Source organism: Schistocerca piceifrons, chromosome 8 (genome assembly GCF_021461385.2).
Source record: "Schistocerca piceifrons isolate TAMUIC-IGC-003096 chromosome 8, iqSchPice1.1, whole genome shotgun sequence".
In the NCBI taxonomy this organism is placed as follows: Eukaryota; Metazoa; Arthropoda; class Insecta; order Orthoptera; family Acrididae; genus Schistocerca; species Schistocerca piceifrons.
In genome coordinates this window covers 242,043,016-242,056,324 of record NC_060145.1, presented here as the reverse complement: position 1 = coordinate 242,056,324, position 13,309 = coordinate 242,043,016, and the positions used below count along the sequence as shown (strand labels likewise).

Below are 13,309 nucleotides of genomic sequence, written 5' to 3'. Positions count from 1 at the left end.
GAATCACAGTCACCACCACCACCACAATAAACTGTTTTAATCACAAGCTCTCAAATCAAGTATTTTTCTTTGTCTTTTAGTTTTTAATCAAAACAGCCTAAAATATTCCCTTGGTTTTTTTTGTTTATGTACTCTTCAAACAGATGTCATAAAATAATTTCCTTTCACTGTATAATTGTCTAAAACAGCTTGCTCTGTCACAGATTTATTGGCTGTTACACACATTTTCTCCTAACGGTTTAACAAATCATGTCCTTCAATAAAATGACACAGACAAGCCCAAATTTCATATTTAAACATCTAATGAAACCCATCTTCACAAATAGTTTCACATATCTCTCAATCTCTTATCATAAGCATAAGATCTAGTGATGGAAGTGAATTTTTCAAAGTAAAAGACTACAGAAGAAAACAGAAAAATCAAATTCTGGCAAATAGTTTGGCTGAGATTAAAATTTTCCAGAACAATGAATAAGGTTATTAGAAACAAAATGCAATACAATGGAATGGAGAACATTAGTGTTCAATCCTATGGTAGATATACGCAAACGCAACAGACACTTCGTAAATAACAAATACCTGTATCACTTCAAATATAATGGTTATAACTTCACTTACCAGAAGCATTACGAGGTAAACGCTGCAGGGTGAAGTTCATGATTACTGTTCCATTCTCCGGAACAACTACACTCTGCCTTTGAGATGAAGTGTAGCCCGGGGATGATACATTTACAGTATATGTGCCAGGTAACAGTAACCGCCAGAACTCACCATGTTTACTTGTCACTATGTCATGCGCTATACCTTCTACTGAAACTCGTGCAGCCTCAATGGGATCGCCATGGTCATTCAAAACAAGTCCTGTAACAATAATAGGATCAATAAAAATAAAATAAAGGCCTTAGGCATCAGTATTAGATTTACCATGATGGCTGGAATCAAAACTTTGAAATAAGTACTTCATTTGATATTCTGGTTAATATTAAAATACCACTTCATTCTACATTATGTAAACTGTGTTTCTGTATCTAATAGTTTTTCTGTTAATAGAGAACTAACACCATCTGTTATCTTCGGAGGTTGACTATAATAAATGATATCAAAAGAATAAAACTAAATTTAGAATGGGGAAACATTAAATATGGTGGTCTGCAATGCTGAGTTCTTACCACACTCCTGTTCTAGATACATATAAATGAGTTACAAGACACAAAGGGGACATGTCAAAAGCTGTTATGTTTGTGGATGACACAAGTGAAGGAAACACATCCATGACAGACACAAATACAGAATAGTATACCATAATTACAACTTGTTCTCTGCAAACAGCTTACCCTCAACCTCACAAAAACTCATACTATGCAACTTAAGACAAATAACAATAAATTACAGGCACCAAAGAGCAATGTAAATGAAACACAACCTGTGAAATTTTTATGGATTAAGCTCAAATCTATCTACTTTGCACTTAGAAACCTCTTTCAGTGTGCTGAATTGCAGACAGGATTGCTAGCATAGAAGCATACCCTACTAAGTCATGTCCTATGGTATAATCTGGAGCAATGCAGCAAAGGACAAAAAAGTATTTATTCTACTTCAGCGTGTAATTTGGTCAGTGTGTATATTTTATATCCTAACACATTGTAGAAGCCCCTACATGAATCTAGAGATTCTTACACTGACGTGTTTACTGCCTAATGGTACTCGTGGTTAGTAACGTGAGTGAATGTAGAATGAACTGTCAACTTCACAACAACATTATTAGCAGTAAAAATAATTTCCAAATACAGTACACACCACAGTCTAGGATTCAGAAAGAAATTTTATATACTGGTGCTAAAGAATTTAACAGGTTTCTGGCAGACATCAGTCAAGAAATTCAAAATTCCCACACATTCCAAACAAGCATTAGTCATGCCTACTACAATTGAATAATCTAGGATGTAAATTCCAGTTAACACTAGTGTTCAAATTACACAGGCTATAACTTTGCTGGTGTATAAACAGCTGATACCATTTTGTGTACTGTTAAACAAACACTAAATTTGACATATTAGATAAAAATAACAGCTAATTAGTATAATTAAAAGAGCAGTAGCTTTTGTTTTTCTTTTTTATTTCTGCTTTTCATATTGGAAATAGTCCAATTTTTTTTCTTGGGAGGGGAGTGGGGGTTGAGTGAGTGCAAAATGCATTTTAGGCAAACTGTAAATAGAATAGCGAACCTCACATTGCCTGAATCATTGGAGAATGGAGGAAACAAACTGAACTTCTTATGAAACTTCCTGGCAGATTAAAACTGTGTGCCCGACCGAGACTCGAACTCGGGATCTTTGCCTTTCGTGGGCAAGTACTCTACCATCTGAGCTACCGAAGCACGACTCACACCTGGTCCTCACAGCTTTACTTCTGCCAGTATCTCGTCTCCTACCTTCCAAACTTTACAGAAGCTCTCCTGCGAACCTAGCAGAACTAGCACTCCTGAAAGAAAGAATACTGCGGAGACATGGCTTAGCCACAGCCTGGGGGACGTTTCCAGAATGAGATTTTCACTCTGCAGCAGAGTGTGCGCTGATATGAAACTTCCTGGCAGATTACCGTATTTACTCCGAATCTAAGCCGCACTTCTTTTCCGGTTTTTGTAATCCAAAAAACCGCCTGCGGCTTAGAATCGAGTGCAAAACAAGCGGAAGTTTTGAAAAATGTTGCTAGGTGCCACCACAACTAACTTCTGCCATCGAATATACGTAGCGCTACACAGGCATGCTTTGTAGGCACAAAGATAAATACTGGCGGCAAAACCTCTGCGTCAGTAAATAAAAAAAAACGGGTGGAAGACGAGCTTTTTTTTTCTCCGCCCCGAGTTTCGACCACTGCATTTTCGTACATTATCCAACGAAGTAAATACAAATTCCGTATTTTTCATCTTCGAATGTAGCGGAATTTCGATGTACTACGAAAATCCGACTGGCGAGACTGTTTGGGATGTTTGTCAATATGGCCAACTCTATGTTCTGAATTTTTTCCTACCTGTGAGAAGAGATGGTTGCTAATAGGAACCTGATGAAATGTGAATCACATGCAGTATTCTCTTTACCATAAGAATAATACGAATATAAACATTTTTTTCATGTATTCTTTCGTGTTTGCTGCTATCTCATTTAAATCCTGTCAGCCTAATAAACTACGAAACTAGAGTGAGACAACAGCAAACGCGGAAGAATATACGTATCATGTCATGTTTATAATCGTATTATTCTTATGCCTAATAGTGATACAGTCAGAAACGAAGTACGGCAACTGACTAGATTTTTAAATCTAAGATGATGACTAATTTCTGTGCAGAATTTGATGTACTAAAGAAGTGGCCGCAAAGATTTTCAAACGGAGAAAAATTTTCGCCTAACTCTCATTCAGACCATGTTCTATCATACGTAGTCTATTATTTGGTTCTTGTTGATCATTATCAAAGAAAGCAGCAGTGTAAGTAACAGCAAATAGCAGTCTCTTGTCATTGTTTCGCTAGTGAGAAGATTCCTCTCACTTTTTTTTTTTTAATTGTAAGCGGCGGTAGCGCGCACAAATGCAAGCCATGCCGTGAACGGCAACAGGCTGTAAACACTCACTATTAGAATGCGACAAACAATGCATGACACAGTACAGCAATGCATTTTCAGCTTAGAGTGACGTAAACACCTATAACAAAGAAGACAGCACTTATCAGATCAAAACAAAATAAGCAATTGATTCAAACCAGACGAAGCACATGAAAGAGGAAGGGTACCCGTATAAATACGGACGAAGCGCCTGACGCATAGCAATGGCTGCCTGGTAAAGCTTAACTGCTAAGCTTACGACTCGAACCAAACTACTGTAGCTGTATCGTCATTCATTCGACCTAAATTGTGTCTCATATTACAATAGACCACCTTTGTTTCGATTTGGAGGTGCGGCCTAAAACTTTTCTCTCCCCTTGAATTTCGAGTCTCAAATTTCAGGTGCGGCTTAGATTCAGGAATTTTTTTTTCCTTTATTTCGAGTCTCATCTTTCAGGTGCGGCTTAGATTCGAGTGCGGTTTAGATTCAAGTAAATACGGTAAAACTGTGTGCCTGACCGAAACTCGAACTCGGGACCTTTGCCTTTCGCGGGCAAGTGCTCTACCATCTGAGCTACCGAAGCACGCTGTGAGGACCGGGTGTGAGTCGTGCTTCGGTAGCTCAGATGGTAGAGCACTTGCCCGCGAAAGGCAAAGGTCCCGAGTTCGAGTCTCGGTCGAGCACACAGTTTTAATCTGCCACGAAGTTTCACATCAGCGCACACTCCACTGCAGAGTGAAAATCTCATTCTGAACTTCTTAATTTTAAATAGGGACATGGGAAAAAAATTTGTGCCTTTGTATAGAACCATCACATTTGAAAATTGTTTGCCTAAACAGACCTTTCTTTGTATTTGCATTGTTTCAGATGCATCACCAAAAAAAGATATGCTACTCAACATAAGTGAGTGGGAACTGTTGATACTAGATAGCATTACTTGCATTTTCACTCCTGATAATGCTAGTACTCGCATTTAAGAGGAAGGTTTTTGGTGGTACATTGTTGGATGTGTCCTATGGGTGGGTCTTCAGTTTTTAAGTTATTCATTCATTCAGGAAACACATGTTCCAATGAAGAGGCATCTGATATGTTTATGATACTTGGAGAACATTGTCAGAATTCCAGAATGAGATCTTCACTCTCCAGTGGAGTGTGCGGTGATATGAAACCTCTTGGCAGATTAAAACTGTGTGCCAGACTGAGACTCGAACTGGGGACCTTTGCCTTTCGCACGTAAGTGCTCTACCATCTGAGCTACCCAAGCATGACTCATATCCCATCCTCACAGCTTTAGTTCCACCAGTACCTTATCTCCTAGCTTCCAAATTCACAAAAGCTCTTCTACAAGCCTTGCAGAACTAGCGCTCACGGAAGAAAGGATATTGTGGAAACATGGCTTAGCCACAGCCTGGGGGATGTTTCCAGAATAAGATTTTCACTCTGCAGAGGAGCGTGTGCTGATATGCAACTTCCTGGCAGATTAAAGGTCCCAAGTTCGAGTCTCAGTCCGCACAAAGTTTTAATCTGCCAGGAAGTTTCATATCAGCAGCTCCAGTTTTGTTGGAGGATCACAGCATCCCAAAATCATACAAGAATAAGAAAAACTCTACTAGTCCCTCCAAATAAGTCTTGAACCCATTTAGGTTTCACCAAAGTTTAGGTATCAATTTATTAGTGATGACTCTCAATCTCTTCCACTACTTCTTTATGCTTGCTTGAAGAGTTTGGGATGGTTAAGTGGTTTCTGCAGACAGATCTGCAGTTCCTCATTTTTTGTATGCAGACTCTTCTCACAACAAAAACGATGTATGATTTTATGGATTTCCTCTTTATGTTTCTTTTTCAATGGTGACATCAATAGTGTTTGCTGCTTGTGATCTTTGGTGACTTCATTAGTTGGATAATAGAGTTCATGGTATCCTTTATTCTATGTTTGTATCAGTTTGGCTTTGAGCAAGTACAGCTTAACAGAAGTACTTTTAAGTACATATGTTTGTGCTGGGATTACCTGCGTGTGTCTTAGTGGACATGCAAACTCCTGGTATTTTCTTACTAAGTTGCTTTCAGTTAATTTGTCTCAATAACATTTTTTTAGGTTTAACTTCGGATTTTTTTTAAATTTCCATACCTTCTTATACTCCACATGCACACTGTCACTGTGCTATCTAACAGCTTGTTTACCATTGTCTGTACATAGTAATAATTCAGTTTTTACACTAAACAATTGGTCATTCCTAGACCATGCACGAGCACTGTGACACCTGCAAACAAACCGACATCTAGTGTTCACTGTCATCAATCATCCTCCATACAGTCCCAACTTGGCCCCATCTGATTTTCATCTGTTTCCACAACTTAAAGAACACTTTTGAGGACTTCACTTTGATAGTGATGAAGCAGTGCAAGCAAGGGCGACGTTGTGGTCATCAACAAATCCAAACATTCTACGGTGATGGAAGCAACAAACTACTCTCTCATTGAGAAAAATGTGTTCGCCAACATGGTGGCTGTGTTGGGAAATCAATACGTGGACATGAAGACTAAAGATGTAGACTGTTATATAATATTTGTTTTATTTAGGAAGCTTTAAGAGTTTTCACATAAAAAAGTCAGAAGCACTACTTTTCAGCACACCCTCGTACAAGGGTGTTTCAACAAGAATATAACATTGGAAAATCCAGGATGGAATGTAACAATACGAGAGAAGGAAAGTTGCTATTCACCCTATAGCGGAGATGCTGAGCTGCGATAGGCACAATAAAAAGATTCACACAATCATAGCTTTTGGCCATTAAGGTCGTTGTCAGCAGTAGAAAACACACACACACACACACACACACGCGTGCGCGTGCGCGCAAGCACAACTTGCACACACATCGGCAGTCTCAGAGAGCTGAAACTACACTGTGAGCAGCAGCACCAGTGCATGATGGGAGAGGCGACTGGGTGGGGGTAAGGAGGAGGCTGGGGTGGGGAGGGGGACGGACAGTATGGTGGGAGTGGCAGACAATGAAGTGTTGCAGTTTAGATGGAGGGTAGGAGAGAAGGTGTGGAGGGGGGGAAGGGGTAAGTAGCGGAAAGAAGAGAAATAAAAATAAAAGAAATTAAAAGACTGGGTGTGGTGGTGAAATGATGGCTGTGTAGAGCTGGAATGGGAACAGGGAGGGGGCTGGATGGGTGTGGACGGTGGCTAACGAAGACTGAGGCCAGGAGGGTTACGGGAACATAGGATGTATCTGCAGGGAAAGTTCCCACCTGTGCAATTCTGAAAAGCTGGTGGTTGGTGGGAAGGATCCATATGGCACAGGCTGTGAAGCAGTCATTGAGATGAGGGGTATCATGTTTGGCAGCATGTTCAGCTACAGGGTGGTCCACTTGTTTTTTAGCCACAGTTTGTCGGTGGCCGTTCACGCGGACAGACAGCTTGTTGGTTGTCATGGCTACATAGAATGCAGCATAGTGGTTGCAGCTTAGCTTGTAGATCACATGACTGGCTTCACAGGTAGCCCTGCCTTTGATGTGATAGGTAATGTTAGTGACCGGACTGGAGTAGGTGGTGGTAGGAGGATGTATGGGACAGGTCTTGCATCTAGGTCTATTACAGTGGTATGAGCCATGAGGTAAGGGATTGGATGCAGGGGTTGTGTAAGGATGGACGAGTATATTGTGTAGGTTCAGTGGACGGCGGAATACCATGGTAGGAGGGGTGGGAAGGATAGTGGGTAGGACATTTCTCATTTCAGGGCCTGACAAGAGGTAATCAAAACCCTGACGGAGAATGTAATTCAGATGCTTCAATCCCAGATGGTACTGAGTTACGAGGGGAATGCTCCTCTGTGGCCAGACTGTGGGACTTTGGGAGGTATAAAACATGGGACACACATTTACGAATCTCTCAATTTAGATTACAGGTGATCACTATGCCCCCATCAGAAGCACGAACAATATCATATTCATACTTAAATTCCTCCCATAGTCAGGTAAACACGACCATCATCACTGATGTTATGGCAGTAGAGATCCTGTTCTTCAACTTTTCTAGGTTCTGTGGTAGTGTTTGTTCATAAATGTTACCCTTAATGAAACCTCATAGGAAGAAGTCACAGGGCGTCAAATTAAGGGACTGTGGAAGCCAGCTGAGAATTGCTGAGTTGCCAGCTTTTTGATGATCGATCCAACACCTTGGCACAGTTTCATTCTGATTCATGCACTTGGCAACTCCTGTGAAGGGGAGCCCCATCTTGTTGAAAAATGAAGTTGTCCTCATTCAGCCTCAGAAATAACCAGTGTTGTAACATAGCAAGATACTGCTGACCATTAACCATGTTTCCATCAAAAAAGAATGGGCTGTAAATAGATGAGTGGGATATCGCCCAAAACATATTGACTTTGAGTGAGTCTCGTACATGTTCAGTGTGTGTATGTGGGTTCTGTAGGCCCCAAATTCGAACACTGTGTTTGTTTACTTTCCCACTAAAGTGGAAAGTTGTTTCATCACTGAACACAATTTTTTGTGTGAGAGTGTTATCAATGTCAATAGCGTTCATCTTAAAATGCCACACAATTGGATTTGTTGTCATGACACAGAGCTTTTAACAGCTGTAAATTGTACCACTTATAGCAAACCAATGTCTCAAAAAATGCCAAGTTATTGTCATAGGCAGCTGTACCTTGCAACTGGCATGACAGGTTGGTTTTGTAGGGCTACATTGCGAAGCTGTTTCAATTCATGTGACATTTTTGTTGGAAATGTGAGGGTGGTCAGGCCTCTTTCCTTTACATAGACATCCTGTGTCTACAAATTGTCGAAATCATCTATGAATGTTCCATCTATTCGGAGGATTGGTTTGGTACCTCTACCTGAAACCTCTTTTGAATCACAAAATTACATTTTGCAAACTTAAGCACACAAAATGATTTTCGCCTTGGAGTAGCCATTTTGCAACGTGTGACGATAACGAACAAACGGAAGACAACTGACATCTAATGCAACAAATGTAAACCATCCAATGCATTCATTCCTATAATAACCAACATAATACTTTGTAATACATACATTCTTTTGAAAAATCTTGCATATTCTAGTACTAGTATCACCACCAGCAGACAATGAGACGGATGCTGGTGAGCATGGTTAACGAAGCAGAATAGTACAGAACACTGTCATGGAAGGTGAATGTGAAGTGTGGCATGGGCACAGCCACTGACTCAGATGTACACTTGTCGGCGGCTACAGGCTTGTTCCAGCTGTTCTTATACTGATTTCAACTGTCATGGACCAGTCTGTCACCTCATGTCATGCTTTGTATTCCGAGTGCTAGTTTTATCTCAGACTTCACTTCTGCACAGTGACAAGACTCTCTGCTCGCTCATATACTGATTGCACTTCAAGTTTCATTCCCTCTTCCAGAGTTCAGCTCCTGGCTTGTAGATCCATAATTGGGTCATACAGTTTCATTTAATTTCAAACCCTCTATCTACCATGAGTAACTTAACTTTCGTGAACTTCATCAGTTGCTCACACAGTATTTTGATCACCACATCCATGTGACAGCAGCACAATTGCAGTTTAACCAACACCACAAGCATCTTGGGCAGTCATACACAGCACGGACTGCTGACCTACAAGGTCTCTCATGCAAAAGTCATTTTGAATGTCCCTAATGTGCTATCTCATATGCAGACTAGCTAATTAGGAACATGATTATCTGATTAACACCTGAAGCAAAGGTCCAAACTAAGGCACTGGCCTTGTCCGACCATTCTTTAGCTGATGTCACTAAGATTGCTCAATAATATGACTTTATGGCAGTGGCAAGGGATGTACTGTATTTACTCGAATCTAAGCCGCACTTTTTTTCCGGTTTTTGTAATCCAAAAAACCGCCTGCGGCTTAGAATCGAGTGCAAAGAAAGCAGTAGTTCTGAAAAATGTTGGTAGGTGCCGCTACAACTAACTTTTGCCGTCGAGTATATGTAGCGCTACACAGGCATGCTTTGTAGGCACAAAGATAAATACTGGCGGCAAAACCTCTGCGTCAGTAAATAAATTAAAAAGAAAGGTGGAAGACGAGCTTTTTTATCCGCCCCGAGTTTCGACCACTTCATTTCCATACATTATCCAAAGAAGTAATTACAAATTCCGTATTGTTCATCTTCGAATGTAGCAGCATTTCAATGTACTACGAAAATCTGACTGGCAAGACTGTTTGGGATGTTTGTCAATATGGCCAACTCTATGTTCTGAATTTTTTCCTACCTGTCAGAAGAGAAGGTTGCTAATAGGAACTTTCATGAATTGTGAATCACATGCAGTATTCTCTTCACCATAAGAATAATACAACTATAAACATTTTGCCATGTATTGTTTCGTGTTTGCTGCTATCTCATTTAAATCCTGCCTGCCTAATAAACTACGAAACTAGAGTGAAACAACAGCAAACGCGGAAGAATATACATATCATGTCATGTTTTATATTCGTATTATTCTTATGCTGAATAGTGATACAGTCAGAAATGAAGCACGGCAACTGACTAGATTTTTAAATCTAAGATGACTCTAATTTCTGTGCAGAATGTAATGTACTAAAGAGGCGCCTGCAAAGATTTTCAAACGAAGAAAAATTTTCACCTAACTCTCGTTCAGAACATCATCTATCATACACAGTCCATTATTTGGTTCTTGTTGATCATTATCAAAGAAAGCAGCAGTGTAAATAGCAACAAATAGCAGTCTCTTGCCATTGTTTCACTAATGAGACAATTCCTCTCTTTTATTTATAGTTGTAAGCGCCGGTAGCTAGGACAAAAGCAAGCCATGCCGCGAGCGGCAACAGGTTGTAAACACTCATTATCAGAATGCGACAAGCAGTGCATGACACAGTACAGTAATGCATTTGCAGCTCAGAGTGACGTAAACACCTATAACAAAGAGAACGGTACTTATCCGATCAAAGAAAAACAAGCAATAAATTCAAACGAGACGAAGCACGTGAAAAAGGAAGGGTACCCGTATAAATATGGACGCAGCGCCTGACGCATATGCATAGCAATGGCTACCCGGTAAAGCTTAACTGCCAAGCTTACGACTCGAACCAAACTACTGTAGCTGTATCGTCATTCACTCTGTAAGGGGTCCGTAGGCCCTTACTATAAGTTTTGCGACAGCACAGGTCGACAGGACAAACAAACGATAGTGTGCGTCGGGTGGCGAGAGCGAGTGTTGAGATAGTAGGAGTGTGGTACGCGCTGCGGGCCGAGCCGGGTGGAGGTCTGTTGCTGGAATGCAAAGACCGTACCGACAAAGGGAGTGGCCATCGCCGTGGTTTAACCCCTTTGTGTTAGAAATATACGGGAAAGTGAAAAAGTATAATTACTAGTGTGATTCAGTGACATTTTTGTGCCGATATTGTAATTACGCGTCTACCGCGCCGGCATCATTTGGATTGCAGTGTTGGATTGTAGTGGTGGATTACATGATTGAAATTGCGTGTGACGATAATGAATAACGAAAGGGCCTGTGCTGAGATTAGCCGTTATTAATTCTGTACGACGAAGGCAGTGGCTGTCTCCTTACTTTGTGTTTTTGTGGTGAATATAGTTTGTTGATTAATGAAGCTGTGTTGTCGTTCTTCTTGCCACCAGACATTTTATTATTACAGCATTTGAGAAGGACAAAATGGAATGTAACAACTCCGTAGCAGTCCAATCCGATTGCCAGCCCCTTTAGGTACACGGTCACATTAATTAATACCTGTTTTGGGCTGCTATCAGATCCCGATCGAGCGGGATAAGTCAGAAGATTAAACCGGAGTGTTACACCCTTGGCTCAGCGTGAAAGGACAAGTGCAATTTTCGGACGAATCATAAAGAACAATAGGTAATATTATCTTATTTAACGTGAGAAAAAATTTTCCAATGTTGGGTCGAGACAGAGCATAAACTTTCAAATCGCGACAAGAAACAGTGCATTTTGAACAATACGAAGTAATAGCACCTTACGATTGTGACTAAACTTTTTCTTGCCATTTTAGATGAGAATAATAGTGTCAATAAACTGTGTTATAATGTGCAAATGCGTAAATCCGCGCGAAAAACTGTGAAAAGTGAACACCAAAGAAAGACACGTGTGAACATTGTCACGACAAACGGGCCAAGAATTCGTCACGAAAGCTTTAAAGAAGTGTTTAATAGTAATATTGTGACTGAAATTGTTTTTTGAATAGTGAAATTCAGACAGCTTCATGCGGACCCATAAACTGGTATGCGGACGACAATTCGTGTGGCGACGCAATTGTTGAGTGACGTCACACAGACCCATGTAGCAGTTGTGCCAAAGAGTTTCGATCTGCGAGGTGATTTCACACGTCATCCCAACTACCTGTGCAAAGAGTAGTTCAAGCACAGACGCACTACACCGAGCGCCGTCCCGACATCTAGCAGCCGAACTACAAACTACGCCCGCCTGCAGCGCCACGGAGCGGCCGGCTGAGAACTACGACGTCCCACCACAGCGAGACCTCACGCGGTTCCAGCGGCAGTACAGCGCCACGCCCACTTCAAACGTCAAAACATCGCGACCCGTGGTAACGTCGGTTGGTGAGTGGAGACGACTGGTTGACATAACATTAAATTGCAATGTGCAGTTTTCGCGGTAAATAAACGTATGTAAACTGAATTGCGTGTTAGGAAAAGTGCCCAATTGCAGTAATTTCCGAAAAGTTTGCGAAAAATACTCTGAAATTGAGCATACTTATTTATGCATACTGCGCTGTTTAAATGATAATTATACAGATATGCTTATTGTTTTGGGGGGATTTTATGTGTATAGATTTTATGAATAGTATGATTTATCTTATTTAAAACATTTTATGTACACTATGTATGTGGAAATTGATATTTGAAGTGACTAGGTTTTGAGAGTTGTTGTGCTCGATGCTCTTGCATATTGTATCAATTTAGGGATTAATTGAAAAATACTTCAGGTACTGTTTGATTAGTTTCATGGTAATTAGGAGTGTTTTGGGTTACTAGAGGTTATTCTATATTACTACCTGTGCATTAAAAATAAACAAACATGTCTACTGAAGATAAGCAGGTTTGTGAGGCAGTAGTTGAAAGAAAAGGGATGGGACAGGAAGATTCGGGAATCAGTGATTATGGAGTATCATTAGATAGCCCATTAGCACACTCAACTAGTTATCCCAAAACACCGGAACAAACGATGAGAAATAAGTCAGTTTCAGAGGATGCAGATAAGTGGTCGATGTTGGTAGACTTGATAAAGGAGAATAGCGCATCACTAAAGGGTTTACAAGAAACTAACGCATCATTAGAGAAAGGTTTACAAGAAACTAACACATCATTAGAGAAAGGTTTACAAGAGATCAAAACATCGCAAATGAAAATGGAATGTAATCTGAAGAAGGAAGTGCAGGAGTTACAAGAACGACTGAAGATGGACGTCGACGAGAGAGAGAGGAAGCTACAGAAGAGCATAGACCAAGTCCAGGGGGACGTGGAGAAGATGGAAGGAAAGTTAACAAAAAAGATGGAAGACGATATTGAAGAAACGAAAGCCGAATTGGGAGAAAGAATCAACGAAGTGGAAACGAATTGCAATCATCGAATCGCCGAGGTGACGCAAATGCAGAAACAATGTAATGATGCGGTTAAGGGGATAGGAGATAGGCAAAACCAACTGGCTGTCAATC

General features: G+C 40.6%; 1 protein-coding gene across 1 annotated transcript in view; it reads right to left on the bottom strand.

The window, feature by feature from the left end:
* LOC124712240 (carboxypeptidase D-like) overlaps nucleotides 1-13,309 on the bottom strand; it is a 255,060-nt gene that overhangs the window by 194,311 nt on the left and 47,440 nt on the right. The window contains exon 5 of the mRNA XM_047242533.1: nucleotides 619-861. Within this exon, the coding sequence (XP_047098489.1) occupies nucleotides 619-861 (243 nt within the window). The remainder of the gene's footprint in view (nucleotides 1-618; nucleotides 862-13,309) is intronic.